This window comes from Physella acuta, unplaced genomic scaffold (assembly GCF_028476545.2).
Source record: "Physella acuta isolate Inbredline_101_S28 unplaced genomic scaffold, ASM2847654v3 ptg000008l, whole genome shotgun sequence".
Lineage (NCBI taxonomy): Eukaryota > Metazoa > Mollusca > Gastropoda > Physidae > Physella > Physella acuta.
Window position 1 is genome coordinate 1,751,684 of NW_026731528.1, and position 20,835 is coordinate 1,772,518.

The window sequence follows — 20,835 nt, forward strand, 5'->3', positions numbered from 1 at the left end:
GCATTGGTCGCAGAAATATATAAATACGGCTTCTTTTTTTTTCAGATCACAAATGAAAACTTCAAGTTTGTGTAAAATCAATAATAAAAAATAAACTTGGGAAATTACCTGGCCAAGATTGTCAAAATTATACTTCTGATTCCTCCAATCATTATTTTCTGCCTTACACTGTGTCTTGTTGGTTATATGCTTCACATTTTTGCCGTGACAGTAGTAAAACTGTCCTTTAAAAAGCTGTTAAGAATAAAGGTTTTTTAAATTTTATCTTAATACCTACCATTAAATAACATTTTGTGTGCATTTAAAAGCTAAAATAGTTTTTTCAACAAATATTTTTACCTGCACCCCAAGTATACCAAATATGATGAAGAATGTACAGCAGATGAGCACGATGTTGCCAATAGGACGCAGCGATGATAAAAGTGTTTGTACTACTAATTTCAAGCCAGGAGCGCGGCTTATAACCCTGTAAACAAAATATAGTAAATAGTAAGTTTGTAAGTTTACACTATATTGCTATAATTTAAGGGTAATATGATTTTGTATGCATTATTGATAAATATTAAAGATACCAATAAAACATACAATTTAAGTATTATAAAAATAAATACTTATTAGGAAAGTAAGTAAAATAAAAAAAACTGACCTCAGTGGCCTTAAAGTTCGTAACAATCTAAACACCCTCAGGATACCAAAAATCCGAGTAACACTGGATGCAGATATGGAAATTAAAATGTCTATAAGTGAAATAATGACCAAAAATCCATCCATAACATTCCAGCCACTTTTTAAATAAGCATGTTTGCCAATAAAAAATCCTTTTGCTATAACCTGAAAAATGATATTAAAAAATTGTTAACAGATGTAAAAGTAATACATTTTTTACTTTACATAATTTAAAAAAAACCAATAGACTAAGTTTTTGTATTACTAAGAATATTTTATCTTACTTTTATCATCATTTCCAGTGTGAATACAAAAGTAAAGACATAGTTGCTGTAAGTTAGAAAGAAACGCTCCTGAAAATATAAAATGTAGCCTTATAGTTCAGTTGGGTATAATATCAGAATGTAATTTGAAAAGGTAATAAAAAGATTGAAATGAAACTTTAACATACATAAGCAGAATATTTATGAATTTTACATGTCATTAGTTGTGAAAAATAAAAATAAATACATTTTTGCAGAAATAGTATAGTACTTTACAATTTTCTGTACCTTGAGTTTCTTACATATAGAAACAGATATTATGCAATTCATAATAAAACTATTAGCAAAGTTTCTTAAAATAAGAGGATAGAAATGATAATTATACTATATAATTATCAAGTTGTCAAGAGCATCATCTGATTTTAAAGATATAATGTTTCTATTACCTGACATTTAAAAGTTAAAGCCTAAATAAACAGTAACCTCTTTGAAATTGCTAGTAGGATGGTGATTCTGATGCCATGACAATTTTGTTAATGTAGGGTGCTTAATATTTTTTAAGTCAAATAATTAAAACAAACAAATGACTTTCACAATACAAGGCCATTGTGCTAAGGAAGTGCAGTGATTTCTAATTTAACTTAACGGATCTTTTCTCCAAACTCAAAAAATTTATATTCAATATTAGAAATCTTTCTCATACCAGCCAAGCTTCCAGCCTCAAAATTATCAGTTTTGCATACATGCAAAAGTGAAATTTCTAAATAACAGCATTATCAACAAACACAATGGTTCATCATGTTTATAAAGAGTCTCTGTTCAGGTGAAAGATACATGCAAAGTGCCAAATCATTTATCAGCCAAGCTACAAGATGAGCAGGCTTTTCAAATGGTACCCCTTTAAATGATGTAATTTTAAGCACAAGCCTAAATAGAGTTTAAAAGTTCTGAAAGACAAAACTATTCATATAATTAGGTAAAAGTAAAAATAAAAACCATGTTCTAAAAGAAAGGTAAAGCGAATTGCGTTTATGGCATTTGTTTTTTAAAAGATGTAACACTATTTCTGCTTATCTTTATTAAGCAATGATAAAAATGGAACTTCAGAGTGAGCATGCCCCAATGTGTAAAACTGACTGAATAGAAGCCATAAGATGAAGGAGCAAAATGCTATCATCTATCCTGTAGGTTCTTTGTGGAAACTATCATAGTAAATCAATCAATAAACAAGGAAAGTCGTACAAATGGCTGAGAAGTATGTATTAAACTAAGAAAAACATTAAAATTTTAATATTTTAATTAAATGTTCAGTGAGAACCGAAACTAAAATGTTTGATAATTTTAAAACATTTGAATCAATTGCCCACCTCACTATTTATGATGTATGATACTAGTTTATGAAAAACACACATATTTATTTAGGCTAACTGAAGATTAACATAGTTTAATGGTCTCCCTGACAATGGTGTATGTAGCATGCGCTGAAAGGGGTAATAAAACTGATTTCGTTTTTACCTCTGCTGAAACCTGTTTTGAAACATTATGTATAAATAAAAACATACAATACAATTTTTTAACACAATATATTGATATAATTTTGAGACCATTTACAGAATAATGATTTGTTTCATGCTTAAGAAATTATTTTTAATTTAATATAAGAGAATCCATCTGGATTGCTAAATATTGAAAAGAAAACCTTGTCAAATATTTACAAATTTTGTTGGACTATCTTTGTTCTGATGGCATGGATATCTATTTATGTTCTAAAACATACAAATGCATTTTATTTGCTCAACATGAGGTTGAAATTATAAAAGTTTGATAATGTTCACTAAAGCTTCTAACACACCAACACTTTTGTCTGTTTATGCTTTGCTTGCAACAAGCTTCGATTAAGTCTAGGATCATTCAACTGTAAGCAAGCTTATTTAGTGTTAACCTTAGAATGTTGATTGGCATTTGTTGCACATTTAAGTAGTTAATACTTAAGAAAAAGTTAATAGAACCCTTAACAGAAGGTACTTTTACACATGATGACAGAATGCAAAATAATTTCAACACATAAAAAAAAATAATTAATTAACAGTCTATAAAAATAAGCACATCTAAATCACTATAAAAAAAATGTGCAGTTTCTTGTGCTGATTTATTTCAAGTGTTTATTTTGAGCAATCAAAAATACCTTATTCTTAATCCTAGGCAAGCAAAAGTAATGAAATAAAATTATGTTGTAAGCGTAGATCTAAAAAAAGATCAAGCTAAACTTACAACACTGTAAGGAGGTATACTAGGCCTTTCCATGGCAAGAGTGATACAGTTGAGGGCAATGAAGATCAGCACAGCATTATCAAACCACTTCTTAGAGATAAGTTGATGAGTGAATTTGCGGAGTCTGAAATAAATAAATTTGTTATAATTTCTGGGAAAAGAAAAACAACTCATGATACATTGAAATCTGACGTAGGTCTAAAGGTTTCAATAAATATTTCATAAGCTCTGTTGTGTGTTGTTGATGAGGTTTGAGCTCAGATATATGTAATAGCAGTCCCTGCTAGATGTTGATCTGTTTTGTATACAACCCTAAAAACAACATTCTAGCTATGCCACATCATTTTATTATCCATCAGAGAAAAAAATCACTAAAAGTAGTCTCTACATAAAAATACTAATTATATTAAAAGAGTGTATTATGAGTGAAATAAGTTAAAAACACTATAACATGTCATGGTATTTTAAGCTGTTAACTATTATTGAATGAGTATTTCTTATAATGATCATGGTGATGTATACAGTCATTCAAAGTCAACTTTTTCACTATGTTTGAAGAAAAATTACATTCTATTCACACTGATTTTACAACATCATTGATTAATTTCACAATATCATTTTAACTACCATTTATAATTCGCTATTGAAAAAGAAAGTCGAAATAAAAAAAAAGAAAGAAAAAAATAATTTTGTAAAAAAATGTAAATTTTCAGCATCTCCTAAAATGATGTAGTCAATTAAAAAAAATTCTCACCTATTTTCATTTGACAGCAGGTAGAAAGTATATTCATGTCTGTCAAGAAAACATCCTTTTGGCTCTGGACACCAAGACCAATTCCATTCCTAATGTATTTTAAAATGCATTAAGTAATCAAGTAAAACAGCTAATTAGAGTTTCAGACCTTAAAAGCCTTAAAAATATAATTGTTATTTGATAACTCAAGAAATTAACAAAAACTGAAGCTATAGTTCAAATTCTAAAATTAATTTATACTAAACCTCTTTTTCTGAACGTGAACATATTTATAATTTTTTTTTCTGTTAACACTTTTATTAATTTTTTTAATTTTGCTAAAATAGTGACTATAATAAGGAAAATCTCATTAAACATTGCATGCCAGCAAATCTCTGATTACTGATGCACTATTTTATACAAGGAAGCACCTATTAAATAGTCTTCCATTATTTAAAGTCCCATGTTTGGGATTACCTTGACAGTAGTTTTCTTAGAGAGATTACTAAACATTAATATCTTTACCAATCTTTTCTTTAATCTTACACAGTAATAAAACTTTAAAATATTAAGTTTAGTAGGTAATTAATGTTTGAAGGTTTTAGATTAGTGTTATAGCAATGATAATTCATTTCCTGTTCATGCCCAAGACACATGGGGCAGATGAAATAGAGTTCATCCGATTCCTTGACATAAGCTCTACCATTTGACCTTGGCAGATCCCTAGCTTGAAGCAATATATCATGTTAAATACCATTTTGTATAACCGACCTAGAATATCTTAGGTTCTCAACATAAAAATTTTGCAAATCACTTTCAGAAAAATGAAAATAACCCATACACAACTAGTTCTTCACAAAATCCAAACAAGGGCCATCAGACTCACAGTTTCATCAATGGCATCAGGATCAGGCAGATCACTCTCTTCTTCTCTCCCCTCTTCTTTATCTAGTGCTATTTTTACATCAGGTAGATCCACAAAGTTTTTGTTGGACTTGTTGTCATCCTTTGAGTTTCCACTTCCAAGTGAGTTTAAGGTACGATGGCTGGTAGATGAAATTAAAATTCTTTTATTGAATTTTTCTAAAGAATGACAAATTTTATTAATAATATTAATTAAAACATGATTTAAAAAACTAAAGCTTTGTATATACCTGGTGAAAGAGTTCTGACGACTAAGTTCAAATGAGTTGCATATACTTCTTCCACTTCCAACAGAATTATTTCTACTCCAGGTGTGGTGGCTTTTGAATGAATTTCTTGGGGTAAGTGCTCTCCCTTTTAGTGAGTTTTGAGGACTGAGTGCTCTTTGGTTGTTCAGTGGTGGATGGCCATTGCAATCACTGAAAAATTTGAAAGAGTTTTCAAATTTTTAGAAAGTTTACTTTAGTGTAGAAAAAAAAACAACTATATTTAAATGACAAGCTATATTTACATAATACTAACACATAATAAACAAAGAAAAGCATGCAGAAGAATTAACAATTAAAACATTAAAGATATATTTTATGTTAGATGAAACAATTATTTTTTTTGAAATTATTCGTTTTAGTAAGAAGCAAGCAAAGCAAAAAAAAATCAAACAGAACATTTGGTTAGTACCTGAATACATAAGTTACTGCATGTCTGGAATGAAAATATAAATACATGCTATGAAAACTAATCAGTCAGGATGGGGAGTTAGTTAATCTCATACTACTTTATTAAAAAAATATATTTGAGTAATTTTGATTATGTGGAGTAAACAGAAGAGGAAATATTTAAGAAAGGAAATATAAACAGATAGGATATATGAAGTATTTTGTACATAAATGAAATCTACTGTCAATTACTAAAACCCAGCCTACCCGTGTGTGTTGACACTTGGGGTTCTAGGTGTGCCGGCTGAGTACGTGGGAGACTGTGAGTGGCTGGAGGAGAACACATCGTCATCCACATCATCTGCACTGTCAGACAAGCTGTCTACAACCAGGCTTGTCTTGTCGCCACGGAGACGGCGATTCCTGGCTCTCCAGCTGGCAGATCTCTGATGATGGCTTCCCCTGCTGTTGGTGCGACGCAGGCATGGTGATGGTCTAGGAGATCCTCCCCGAAAGTTGGGCTATATAACGATTATATGTAAGATATAAATTATTAGGCTGTAATAGTTATATGTAAGATATAAATTATTAGGCTGTAATAGTTATATGTAAGATATAAATTATTAGGCTGTAATAGTTATATGTAAGATATAAATTATTAGGCTGTAATAGTTATATGTAAGATATAAATTATTCAGCTGTAATAGTTATATGTAAAATATTAATTATTGGGCTTTAGTGCAGTTATATGTTTAAAATTAACAATTACAAACATGTTGGAAACTTGGCTGTAAAATTATTGTATAGGCTTATTAGAAATTTAAATACACAAAATAACTATTGAAATAAAAGTTTATATAAAACTCCATGCAGAAGATGATAAAACTTACTGATTCATTGAAATACAAGTTTATAAAACTTCTTTTTGTAGACAATAAAACTTAATATTAATCTAAAAATTTCATTCTGTAGACAATTAAACTTACAGATTTATCAGAGTCAACTGATAGTGTAGACTTGAGAGCACTTCTTTTCACTGATAATGACAACTTATTATTTGTATCTTTGATGGCATTCTCATTTGGTGATCCTTGAGGTGTAGCCATGGGTGTTGCTGCTGTATGAGTTATTATGGGTGGGTTCAGTGGACCATCTGAATGAACCACGGCTTGCAGTTGGGATGGAGTTTCATTTTTTATAGAAATGCCACAAGTTGGAGGGAGGGCAAGCATTTTTTTCTCTGAATAAGAAGTTGAAATGTATTGTGATGATAAAAATTTATTTGTACATAGGTATTTTCATTTAAAATTTATCTAAAAAATCTCCAACTATTAATTAAAATCAAAGTATTTTTTATAAATTCTTGTCACAAGTATAACTAGAAAGAATGTAAGCTGCAAATCAGTCTTGCTTAATTTAATGTAAAAAAGAAACAAATGAGCACATTGGGCTTGTGATAATATTAAAATTATTAGGCGCAGAAAAACAGGAATACAAATATAACAAAAAGGAAACATAGCTTTAGAAAAAAGAGTAAATATGTAAATTAAGCTTGATGGAGAGTTATAGCATTGAAACAAACAGTATAAGGATAAACAGAGACACAAAGTGGTTCAAAGGATAAACAGAGACACAAAGTGGTCCAAAGGATAAACAGAGACACAATGTGGTCCAAAGGATAAACAGAGACACAATGTGGTCCAAAGGATAAACAGAGACACAATGTGGTCCAAAGGATAAACAGAGACACAATGTGGTCCAAAGGATAAACAGAGACACAATGTGGTCCAAAGGATAAACAGAGACACAATGTGGTCCAAAGGAAGAACACTCAATTGCTAACCCAACTCTTTTTAGCTCAGTTTCTTAGAAGTGTGTGGGTTTATTCAGTTCAGGGATAGTCAGAGTTTTTTCCAGGCATCTCTTCAGGGGGGGGGGCCCTCCCGAAGAAAGTCTACCACACCCCCCCCCCCCGCAAACGAAATGAAATTTATATAGAAAGTATATACTTTTAACAGTGTCCCGTCCCCCCCCCCCCCGAAGAAAATTTCAAGTGCCCCCCCCCCCCCCCCCCGGAGAAAAGTGTGGAACAAACACTGGGGATAGTAAAGATAGCTGGACCTAGTGCTACCATAGGCTAAGATTATAGATACACAAAAACTATTCTGCCCTACAGACAGAAAAGTTAATATTAAAGTTGAAAAAATATATACAGACCTTTTTCTTTGTTATTTTTTACATCTATATCTGCTGCATTAAAGCAAATTTTAGCACTTTGAGCATCATCAATGTTGTTATTTTCAGCTAAGCGTTGCTTTTCTTTTTCTTCTTCATCTTCAACATCTTTATCAATTTCTTCTTTTTCCTTTTTCTTCTTCTTATCTTCATCCTTCATTTAAAGAAAACACCAATGGAGTTTTATCACGAGGGTAATCATATTTATCACAAAAATAAAAGAAAACTAAATCTGGCTCAACAAAAATATTCACTGCAACTATAAAACATATTTCAACTATAGAACTGTTAAATACATACCTCAGTAGAAAATCCTTCAACCAAAATGGCCACGAGTAGATTGAACAAGACGTAGTTGCCAAAAGTCATTAGAGCAACAAAATAAAGGGATGCCCATGCTGAGGTTTTAGCCATCCCATTGTAAAGGACAGTGTTCCAGTCCTCTTGTGTTAAAACCTAGTCAATCAAAAATAGAAATATTGTTCTCTATTTGTTGTATTAAAATTAAAGAGTTTAATACATGGAACAACAAAAATTAATTTGTTTAAAAATGTCTATCTTTATATGAATTAATTTTATATTAATATTATATATGATTTTCGATACTTAATATAAGTTTTACAGTTGCATTTTAGTTTTAAATATAAAATAAACATATTTTAAACTTAAAAAATACCCATCTAAATATGTATTGCTTTCTCCATTTAAGTCACGTATACACCGATAATAATCTCTAAATAATTTGAGCTCTGATTAGTTGAAGTTTAAGTATCAGTAAATATGTGTCTAAATGCTGCATGCACTTATGTTTACAAATACTGGTAAACTATATGCATTCAATGCACACAAAAATATGGTTTTCATGAGTCTTAAATACAGTTGTAAAAAAATTACTTAAAATATTCTGAATTTTCTAACTATCTAAAATAATTAATTTTTGAAGAAAAACATTTATTATAAAAAAAAGATAATAAACATTGTTAATAGTGTACTTTAAAAAAAAATCGATAACTAACCATTACTGGAATTCAATATTTATTAAAGCCTAAATGAAAAGTAGAACAGAAAAGAATTAGGTAATGTTTCAAGAGTTAACAAAACATATTAGCCACTATTTCGTTTAACACCTTCTTGTTCAAACTATAATAGACTAAACACTAAGAAATGAGAAAGAAGTGGTATGCCAATGATGAGAAAATCTAAACAACTCAGCTCCTCCCACTTGGCCTAGAGAAAAGGATTACACTAACTTCTAGTCTGGCTGAATAGCTCGGCACATCCAGCAGTTATTGTAGATGTTTTTTTTAGAGTAAGTTCTCTAGCCCTTTATATAACCTTACCAAACTGAGCCAAAACATGCTTATTTATTATTATTTATCATGAAGATGGGGTATTTAAATTTTATTTTATTGTTAAGTTTATAAATGAGGCAAGCTATCACAAAGTGAGAATAAAAACTATTCATATTTTAAAGCCTTTTAATTTTGTCATTAATATTTCTAAACTAATTATAATATTAAATTAATTAGATCCTAGAAGTATTTTAAAGGACTAAACAAAATAAATTAGCTTTAAAAAGACATTGGTATAAATAGTTGTTTTTTTAGAAATTAAAAAAAAATTACATTAATAAAAATAAGCTGTGAACAAATACAAAACTAATTTAAAATGTCACAATACTTCATATTATGACTTAGCCAATGCAATATAAACTAATGATAGCTTTGTCCCACTGAAAATGTTTTCAACTATTTAGATATTCAAATTTAATTGAAATTAATATTTTAACAATTTTAATACAACTGAATGATGCAAAATATTGTTTGAAAAAAAAAAGAAACAAAGCAGGTAATACACTGAAAGCTACTAATTACTCAAGCAACTATTTTGTAAAACAGCAGCAAGCAATCTACTAAAATAAGATTTTAGACTCAAAATATAAATGTGGGTAGCAATAAAAGATTATTTATCAAGAAAATTAAATTTAAAATAAAAAAAAAAGCTAGATCTCTAGTATTGAAAAAATTCAAACTAAGGAAATGGGGAGGTCACAAACAAATTGGTCTAAGACAAAAGGAAAGAGAAAGACAATAGCATGAAGTGGCTGAATGAATATGAAGTATTAGATGAAATGATATGGAAATGCCTTGACAATAGAAATGGCCATTTCTATTTGTAATCAAAGGAAAATTGCAAGATGCCACTCCCAGAATGTTCTAATACATTTTTTGTAGCATAAAATAACTGTTCAACATATATATATATATATATATATATATATATATATATATATATATATATATATATATATATATATATATATATATATATATATATATATATATATATATATATATAATGTAGAGATCATGCACATATTATACAACATGAAACAACTTTTTTGACTCCCCCCCCCCCCCTTATAAAATAAATTTGTATGACATTTCCCTACACCATCAGCAATTACATTATAAATATTACCAAGAAACCACCCCTCCCCCTGCCCACAACCCAGTTTACAATTTGGTATTACAAAATCTGTTGAAAATGAAAATGGAAATCCCAGCATTTTATATAAAAAAAATTTTTTTACATTTTATTTAAAACTTTAACTACTTTTAAAATTTAAACCTTTATTTGTGCTAAGGTAAAAAAAAAAATTAACGCTGCTCTACATCTTCTCTTAATTGCAAAAAAAATAAAAATGATAAAGCACCCTCTACCCACTTCAAGGTATTTAATATGTACATGATCCCCTGTCATATTGATTATTAACTACTTTGTAACCATTATTTTTTTTTATTATACTTTAGTTTTTAATGCAGTTATAAATTAATTATAATAAATTTTGTTTGTAGAAATTATTAATGCTTTTCAATAGTAAAATGTTTTAAAGAAAAAAAAAATACTTTAGTAGCAAATGTTAGAAAAAAACATTGTTAAGTTACCTGAATAAAGACTAATAAAAGAAGGTGTATAAATTATTTTGAATTAATAAAAAAGTTTAAGTCGTACTACTTTTTCCAAATGCTAAGGGTAGCTAATTTACTCCAAAAGAGTAATTAAACGAAAAAATGATGCCACAATCAGTAAAAATACTTACTCTGCATCTTTGACAAAATGATGCAGACAACAGGAATAGCGTAAAACCAACTTTTATAACATATTAACCAATTACTGAGTAATAAGAACTGAAATTGTGATGAAGGTTTACAATTTCCATTTTGAGATGCCACAAAAGAGGATTGATGGAAAAATCTTCAAAACAACACTTGAAAAAGCACAGAATTGATACATTATAAGCAAGCACTGTTTAATATAAGGTGAAATGGTGTTCAGGTGTCCCATAGAGAAACTAAACAAAAGGGTGTTAAAAGAAGCAAAAAAAAACAAAACAAAATAAACTGTGATTCATGATTATGACCAGAGACACTATATATTTCATAAACATGTTTTTTTATATAACTTCTGTATTATAAGATTTTTTCTACACCCAATTTAACTTTTAATTGTAAGAAGACGAAGTAATTTATAAAACAAAGTCTAAATTTTTTTTATATTAAAATATATCAGATATTTTAAGCAATTTGGTATTTGAATATATATCATTTATTCAATGATTATATTTTTAATTTTTTTTGCCACTAGTATAGTTTATTATAACTTATCTTACAAGGACAAGAAAAAGGACAATTCTGGATAAATAGCTAAATACCTGGAAAACAGTGACCAAAGACCATAAGAGATTGTCAAAATTGGCACGGTCACAGCGGCATAAAGAAGTGTTACGGCGCTCCATACAGGAGCATGGTTTTCCGTCCTCCTTCTCACAGAATGTGCCTCCAAACAGGCTCATTCCAAGTATACTGTGTGTGGAGTGGGTCATGAAGAGGAGGTTGTTAGAGGAAGCATAGAGAAGGATGACAATTCGGGCATTAAGTACAGATTTATAAAGATTATGACCTGTTTATCCTCACTATGCATGGTATGTAATGTATACAAGAACATGATATTGTTGTGTGGTATATTGTATACAACAAATATTTACATAGAACGTTAAAATTAGAAATTTTTTATGAGAAGTGAATTAGAATGATAAGGAAGTAGATAAAAACACATCTTGAAAGAATTTATACATCCCTTAATCTCGAATAGTTTAATTTCTTAATTGACAGAAAAGTATATTGTAAAGTGTGTTGCTGTTTTAGGCAGTAATCAGCAAAAAAAAATGTAGTTATAAAACACAAAGAAGAAAAAAAAAAAACCAACGATGAAAGTCTACAACAAATTTGTACAACCCACAGCCTCATTTTGTTTTTTTAACATTCACATTAATGTTATTTCTCATTTTAAATGGCTTTTTGATGAGAAATCTTGTAAAAATAATAAAAAAACTGATGAAAGTTAATTAAGATTAGTAAAATATTAACATAAAAGTGAAGGTGCAGACTAAATTTCAGTATATTGGGTATAGGTTTGTTAAGGATACTGTAAATGCTGGATTATGTTGCAAGCTTAGGAGTATTAATGAAAGAGAAGACATTTTCATAATTAGACATAATTTAATAAAAAAATACTTTAGAGAAGCCTAGTCAGGAAAATGAAAACTTTTCCCCACCAGAAAAAGCACTGCATTAAAATATATTAAAATAGGACAAAAATAATGATGGATCTAAAATTTTGTGGAAAGGGATAAAGAAAATTAAAATATGAAAATGTTCCCTGTGATGGTTTGTTCATACAACTGAAATTTAAATCTCTTTGGATGTCAGTGGATTTCAAAATGCACTTCAAATTTCTGTTAACAAGTAAACGAGGACAGTTGTTCGTTGCTTTGTGATAAACAAAGATTACGGACAGAACTGACATCTAGCTTAAAAAGCAATATTGCAGTGGAGCATTAACAGTTACACATTCAAACAATCTTTACACTGGTTATGAAACATATTTTGTTTCTGCTCAACATGGTGATGTAGCTTGCCATTGTTACAAAACTCAAAATATGAATTCTAAAGAGGATACAATACTAAATGTACCTCATAAACATAAAGATTAAAAAGTTTTATCCTTAGCATTTGAAAAACTACAACCATCACAGCACACGATGTTGATAACATGCAACCAGCATTTGACACATGTGGTCTTGAGTATGATAGCACAAAAAGGGTTAATCCACTACAGGAGAGGGATGAGCTCCACTACTACATAAGTGACACGCCTGGCTATAGCCAAATAATGCACAGCCTACTAGGGCATGTCTGCCACTGTGATACCTGAAAGACAGTGATTATAGCCCACAGCAGCGAATCAAAGTTCTTGCGATCACATTTACGCGTTGCATCATCAAGTTTCTTACAGAATTTACAGCCAAATAAATTCATCCCAAGAATGCTAAATGGATTGCAAGGATGAGAAGGTCAGACATAAGGAAGAGACAAACAATAAACCTCTATTGCTAAAATTATCATCTGTGCTTCAGTGAAGTCAGTTGTTCTTTCTAATTGCAACACTGAACTAATGTATTATTAGAATGCATTAAAGGTTTTCTTTTCTTGATGTTACCTAACCATACAGATATTCTATTCTGAGCTTTGCCTTAAACAGATGATGTGTGAAGTTTAGGAAAGTGAAAGCTTTACTTACCTGAATATAAACATGAACAAAACTAAAAGTGCAAAAAAGGTGGCGACATTGTCCATGGTGCGTAACATGACTACTAGTTGTCTCCGGAGGGCAGGCATGAATCGTACTAATTTTAGAATTCTTAACAGACGGAATGTACGAAGTACAGACAAGCCACTAGTACCTCCTTGCTGGGCTAACTCAACAATGCTAAAATAAATGACAAAAAATTCCTTCAGATGTTAAAAAGATTTTAAAGTAATAGGCCTTCATTTAAACAAAAAAATTAGCCCTCAATAAATATATTTTTGTAGTCTGTTTAATATTTCAAACAAAACATATAAAAAACATTTAAACTTACACTTACCTAAGTATTACAATAAAACCATCAAATACATTGAATCCATTGCTAATATAACCAAATAAGCCATAGGCACATATCTTAAAGGCCATTTCTGCACCAAACAGTACACAGAATACTATATTGCTGTATTCCAGTGTTAAAGTCAAGAGTTCATGCTAAAGTAAAAGAAAAATATATAAAATATCTTTGAATTTATAAAGTCAAACATTATATTTTAATTTATTCATGTGGCATTACTATTCAATGTTCTTATTTGGCTAACATTGTTTTATCATCTTTGGTGATCTAAATTTACAGATCTTTCAAGTTAAAACAAATTGTTTTTTTCTAAAACAAAAAAACTAATTCAAGTAGTTGTTCAAACAGAATTAGTACATTTTATAAAATATTTAAAAAAAAAATAAAATACAAACCGATAAAATTTGAAACAAACCTGTTCATGGTGCTCAATGCCCATGCTCAAAGTGTTCAGCAAGATGGCTATAAGTATACTCCTTTGAAAAAAATTACTCTCAACAAAAGTCTTCAATTTCTTTTGTAGACAATTTAGAATTTCTGAAAATAGCAAATAAATCCTATTATATTATATAATAAATAGAATTAAATAGTAGATTCTGCATTCTAATATTGTGTATTTTATTTATAATATTTACCCAAAAATTTCACATTTATTGTGAATGTAATTCATAACAAAATATCTTTTCTTACTACAAAAATTTTAACCAAAAAAAAAATAATTTGTATTTTTTTCTGAAACGTTGAGGTATAAAAGTAACTTAACACTGATTAAAGTTAACTATTTAAAAAAAAAGCTTGAAAATCAACTTGAAGAAATTTATTATGCATTGTATTCAAGTAAAAAAAAAAACTTTTTGATTAGGATAAAAAGGACCATTAAAATGTGGCTAAAACTATGATTAATAATTTTAAATTGAAGTTAAAAAAATAAAACTCCTATGTTGAGATAATCTTTTCATGTTGTATTTACGTTGTTAATAATGTTTTTAGTATTAAATCATAAATTTTTTACATTTAAACAAACATTTAAGAACAACAAACATGCAAATACTAAAATAATTGAATAAACTCTTATGTCTACAACTACTCTCTTAAACTCTTTATGCCTATAGAACAATAAAAACCATATTCTCAATATTGAAAAAAATAAAAACAAGCTTGAGCATAAAATATACAAATAATAAAATACTAATAGAAATGGTTTACTAGCAGACAAAAAAAAAAATAATTATGCGCATATCTAAATAATCACGGTATTCTAGAAAATACTGTTGTTAGAACCAATAAAATTAATTTTAAAAGTAAAATGAGTTTTCATATGAGACAGAATGAAATTTTCATGACAAAAGAGAATGCAGATTCCATATATGCTTTTGTCAGTTTTACAAAATGTAAATAGCATCAAACATTTTTCAAACTGCAGATTCCTACATTTAGAAAGAAAAAAACCAACCATTGACAGCATAAAGGACCTATGCTTCATGCAAAGGTAGCCAAGCATATTAAGTCTATATATAGGTTAAAAGGACAGTAGCAATGCCACAGAAATGCTAGTCATCTCATTTTAAACCAAGTGTTGAATTTAAAAAGTTTTTCATGTACTCAACTTCTAAGTTAAAAATACAAAATATTCTTAATTTACCTCTTACAACCATGATATACTGAAATTAACTACAATTAAGTATAACTTTAAAATAATCAATAAAAAATAAAATCCATGAATTTGTTGAAGGAAGTAACATAAATTTAATTAATTTAAATACTTATCTGAACCTTAAAAAACTAATAATCATCATAGGCTAGTAAGATTTTGGTCATCTATTTCTAAATATGAAATTATTGTTTTTTAATCAATTCACTGACCGGTAGTTTTGTAATTGATCTACAAAATTTGTACCAGTGGCAGTAAAAAAACAAAAAGCCTACTAGATGATTAAAAGTTTATTAAGTAAACACAATACATGTTGGCATGTTTGTGGCAGCTAGCAGGAATAATAAAAACAGCCAGGAAAGTAAGACTATACCACAAATATTACTTGATCTCATTGATACTCCTGACTCAGCTTTGCTTGTGTCTACATCTGAATCTACAGTGTCGCCACCGGCAACTATGATGCCAGATGGGTTGCATGAGGAGTTTCCATACTCGCCAGCGAGTTCTTTATCTCCAGTACCCACTCCTCCACTGCCCCCACAGCTAGTGGTGTCCTGGTCAGTCTGAGCTTGACCTTGACTTAACTGAAACACTTCTGTTTCACTTTGCATTGACATTTGTGTGGTTAGTTGTTTGTCACCAACCATATCCATTAGTAAGTTATCGGCAAACAGACCTTAAAAAAAATTTAAAGAAATTAAAAGTTGAATTGATTATAAAACCTACGACAAATGTTTACATACTTTTCTCTAATAAAACATACCTCTGGCTCTTTATAATATCTAAAATATTATTTCAAGCAATATTAAAAATACACATGAAAATAAATTTAAATATAATGCTAAATTGTTGATATCAAGAAATTTTAAAAAGTAAAAATAATTTAATTTAAATACAACAAATATTTTTAAAAAGCTAGAAAACAGTAAAATGATAAACGAAAACAGATTTAAAAAATTAGTGTTACTTCTTCAAGTCATTAAAAATTAGTTCAGTTACAATAAAAAAATCCAACAACTCCAAGAGTAGAATTCAAATGAAAAATGACATATAAGAGATTTTAGGAAGGAGGAACAGTATGGACTCAACAGAAATGTGAATCGTAGACACCTATAGAAAAAGTACATATCCTGATAATCTTATAATTTGTAAATTTGTAATGTTTCATAATTTAAATTCACATATATATATATATATATATATATATATATATATATATATATATATATATATATATATATATATATATATATATATATATATATATATATATATATATATATATATATATATATATATATATATAAATGTGGAAAAGTTGTAGTTAAATTTAAATTGGTTTACACTTGCAAATGATTACAATACAGTAGTATTAAAAACAAATTCTGTTGTATTGTGACATGGATAAACTTCAGATAGCCAACTTTTCAAAACATCCAATGGTAGTCATAAATTGTATAATTTAAATTTATTCATGTCCCAACAAACAAGCTGTAAAAGTGAAGATGGATACTTTTGTTAGCCAAAAAATAATAATAGAAATGGCTTTAGGATGCATGATGTTACAGCAGAAAAAACTGCCAAATTATAATTACAACCAAGGGGTGGTGGCTGTGCTTGCTGATTTTGGAAAAATGATGTCACGAATTTCAATATAACTATGCATGGATATATTAGGCAGCACTAAACTATTGGCAAAGTATAAGAGTTTTAAATTGCACATGCATACTAAACAAGCAGTTTGAGTTTATATTTCCAGAGACTACTTCTACAGAAGAATGGTTATTTAATATAAAAAGTTGGAGAATATTTTAAACAGTATTATTGTGTTCATGAATGAAACAACACTTTTTTTGTGAAAAGTCATTTGAATGCAACAACTGGTTTTAAATTAATTAAACAACTGATTTATTCAACATTCCTTTCATCTATTGGTATAGCAACATTATGCATAAATTCAATTTCAGGTTTTAAAAAACCAATGCACACTGACAATGAATTGTTACAAAAAAAAATTGACTAAAGTATATTTTTATCTAATGAAGGTTTTAAATCAGATGTTTAATTAATTTATTCAATGATAAAAGCTTTGCTTGATACATATTAATTTATCTTTTTTTAGAACAAAATATTAATTTAAGAATTAATATGTATCAGTCAGACTTGTAGAGAGCCTCAGATAGGAAGTAATTTAGAAAATTAAAAAAAAAAGCTTTAGCGCTCTTTAAATAATTGTTTATTTATTTTTACTTACTATGCATATTCAATGACTATGTATTTATGATTTCCACATGAACTAAAAACTTTTCAACCATACATGGAATTCAAAACAAAATAGAATTTTCAGCTTATTTCACATACCTAACAAAGAACTGAGGCACTTACAGTAATCATACACTATAAAACCAAGAAGGATAAACTTGACATGGGATTACCAGACTGCTAGCAAGTTAGTGTCTGGTAGTATTTTCTACTATACTTGAATACGTTAAATTTTTTGTAAAAACTTAACATAACACAATATATATTTTACTGAACATAAAGGGCTACAGATTTTAATAAAGGATAAATTTTACTTTTTGCTTTTGCTAAAATATCATTTGTGTTTATTAAAAATATTTTGTTGAATCTTTATTTCTGAAGAAACAGTTTTTATTTTTTTATAATAATAAGTTGGCTTAACATTTTAAAGTTCATTGTTTATCTAATGGTAAAAATGATCTCAATTGTAAATAAACATAAAATAAATTTTACTTTTATAATTAGTAAATAAACATAAAATAAAATTTATTTTTATAATTATTGTAGTGCAGAATAAAAATAACATCAAGACCTGGATTTATATCGTCATTTAAGTTTTGAAATATTTCAAACGTAAATTTGTTTCCTACAGTTTTAAACAATTTTTTAAATTGAAGTATTTACAAACTCAAATTCCAAACCATCTTCAAGAAATTATAAGCCACCACCCCATCAAGAACTCATATATAAAAATAAAAAACCAAAATAGCACTTAATAAACTTAATAGATGAAAGAAATATAAAAGCATGCAAATAAAAATGAAGCATGCAATTCAGATTTGTGCAAACTATCTAAAAGATGAGATCAATAGAAGCTGCAACACTCAGTGACTATTGTAGTACAGCTACTTTAAACCTCTACAAGGAGATGTGAAATGCAGCTACTACTAGTTAGGTGTACATATCAGCTTCTAGAATAATAAAAAAAATTGACTTAACATTACCATTTCCAGCAAAGCTAGAGACACCTTTAACTTATAAGATAGAAATGGTTATTACATATCCCTTTTTAATAAATTAAAGACCCACTATTTTAATAATATTTTGATTTTTTTTTTCAAATACATTTTTAAAACTTGATCATTGTAGAATCTAGTACTTAATTTTAAGTTTAAAAATTAACATGAAATTTAGAAAAAAGTTACTTTGAACCATATAAATAAAGAAATAATAGCTCATCGTATAGTTAAAAAATTTTGGAACAAAATTATTTGTTTAGATAAAGGGAGGCACCATGCAAGCAAAATAAAAATAAAATGTTTTAATGAGAAATGTTATAGAAAAATCTTGCAATGGGTCATATTAAGTTTGATTAAGGGGTAATAAATTTCTTTTCAATATTCTTACAAATGATCTCATTTTCTTTTTAAAATGTAAAGACGCATTGCAAGATTTTTGACAATATGTAAAAATGTTGAGAACAGCAAGCACCGCCACTCACTCACCTTTGTCAGCTAAAGACTGAGTTTTGCTAAGCTCATAATCCACATTTAGCAGCATATTCGATGCTGCTAGCACAGCATTTTTGGCTCCTTGGGCAGCCAGCACCTCTGGTAAAGAGGGCAGAATCTTTCCTGGGGCACTGGCCCCACTGTTGAAGGAGGATGTTCGGTTGAGCAAAAACGGTATTGTGAAGCTGAAGTTGGCGCTCAAGTGGTTCGGAGAATTCTGTTGGGACTTAAACAGCACAGGTGTGAAGGGATCAACCGAGAGGTGAGATATGGCCAAGGATTCTGAAGAAGGATTCAGACTGTAGTTGCTGCTTGGCAATACAAGGTAATTCGGTCTCCGAGGTGATGACATAGAATCAATGTCTGATTGTTCTGGGCTTGCCCTTGGTGCTTGCGGGGTGCTGGATGGTCTAGGTGGACTCTGGTATCTAACATCTGGTGTAACTAGGTTTACATGGTGTAGGTGTGTTGGTTGTGGGGGTTGGGGAGAAGAGGGAGGTAGTAGATGCTGATGTTGATGATGATGAACAGGTTGTGCATGAGACAATGAGTGTTGGCGTACAATAGAAGAACAGTGCAGTTGTGACTGGAGGTTATTAGTACCTTTCTTTTTGGATTTTTTCCTTCTCAAAGACAAAGATTTCTCGGGATTGATTTTCTGAAGTCCCCTAGTTCTATAATAAGCTTTAATAACTTTCCTCTTTACTCTTCTATACACCTGGGCAACTAGTTTGAGCAGTTCAGAGTAGCAGCCACCTGGCTCGGAGTTACTGGCCAGCGTGCTGCAGGACTGAAAGCGTTTGCGTTCTTGCATCATTCGTTCTGTCTCACGCTTCTTCGTCTCAGAAAACTGTGTGGCTATCACAACAAGACATAAGTTGATCATAAAAAAAGATCCAATCTGAAATAAAGTCATGTCTCCATTAATAGGTATTGAAAAAGTACATTCCTGTGTGCATTAATATAGAAAATATAAAGTGAGACACTAAAAAACATAAAAAAAAATATAAATAAATTAAGCCAAATATGGATTTTGTTTTTTATGGTAAAAGATCTAGATCTATATCAATCTATTTTTGGAAATCTATGTTTGCTTTATTTAACAATAACTATTATAATTTTTAGCTAAGAAACTTCAGCATTACTTACTACTCACCAATAATTATTAAAACATTAGTCAAGAAACATCTTTATCAACATTACTTACAACAATTAAAGCGACAAAATAAATCCAGTCCCAAAAGGAGTGAGCGTCTTGAACAAAATACATGATGTTCACCCAGCTTTCCAGACTGATTACCTGCACATGGGAAGTGTTAACTTACATTAATTTAATGTACAAGAAAAAGTAATATTTATAACTAATAATTAGAATCTACATAAAATTATTATCAGATCATAATTTTAAAAAATTACAGTTTAAGCTTGTTAGATCTATTTTGAAAATATTTGGGCAGTTTGGGAAAACTACAAATACATTAAAGATAAAAATTAATTTAAAATTTCTTATTTTTGTAATGCATGTTATATAATATATATTCTAGATCTACACCTTGAAAGAACGGATACAGAAATTTTAACAAAAGAAAATGGTTTTGTTGCTGTTGACTTGTTGCAGTTTATTTCTATATTAAATAAAGCGGGAGTGATCTCCCCTAAGCTTCCTCGAATATTCTT

General features: G+C 29.1%; 1 protein-coding gene across 10 annotated transcripts in view; it reads right to left on the reverse strand.

The window, feature by feature from the left end:
- Positions 1-20,835, reverse strand: part of LOC131958606 (voltage-dependent T-type calcium channel subunit alpha-1G) — a 51,377-nt gene that overhangs the window by 14,149 nt on the left and 16,393 nt on the right. For 4 of the 10 annotated variants that reach the window (XM_059282741.1, XM_059282582.1, XM_059282903.1 and 1 more), the window contains 20 exons: positions 20,366-20,458; positions 19,153-20,059; positions 15,777-16,082; positions 14,168-14,289; positions 13,738-13,889; positions 13,392-13,580; positions 11,464-11,614; positions 8,049-8,204; positions 7,731-7,902; positions 6,500-6,753; positions 5,781-6,034; positions 5,536-5,559; positions 5,088-5,276; positions 4,820-4,979; positions 3,955-4,043; positions 3,201-3,324; positions 951-1,019; positions 647-831; positions 340-466; positions 109-234 (listed from right to left, as the gene is read on the reverse strand). In XM_059282741.1, coding sequence (XP_059138724.1) covers positions 109-234; positions 340-466; positions 647-831; positions 951-1,019; positions 3,201-3,324; positions 3,955-4,043; positions 4,820-4,979; positions 5,088-5,276; positions 5,536-5,559; positions 5,781-6,034; positions 6,500-6,753; positions 7,731-7,902; positions 8,049-8,204; positions 11,464-11,614; positions 13,392-13,580; positions 13,738-13,889; positions 14,168-14,289; positions 15,777-16,082; positions 19,153-20,059; positions 20,366-20,458 — 3,849 coding nt within the window. Of the gene's footprint in view, positions 1-108; positions 235-339; positions 467-646; positions 832-950; positions 1,020-3,200; positions 3,325-3,954; positions 4,044-4,819; positions 4,980-5,087; positions 5,277-5,535; positions 5,560-5,780; positions 6,035-6,499; positions 6,754-7,730; positions 7,903-8,048; positions 8,205-11,463; positions 11,615-13,021; positions 13,140-13,391; positions 13,581-13,737; positions 13,890-14,167; positions 14,290-15,776; positions 16,083-19,152; positions 20,060-20,365; positions 20,459-20,835 lie in introns of all 10 variants that reach the window. The other 6 variants (XM_059283059.1, XM_059282509.1, XM_059282987.1 and 3 more) reach the window with 5 other exon arrangements.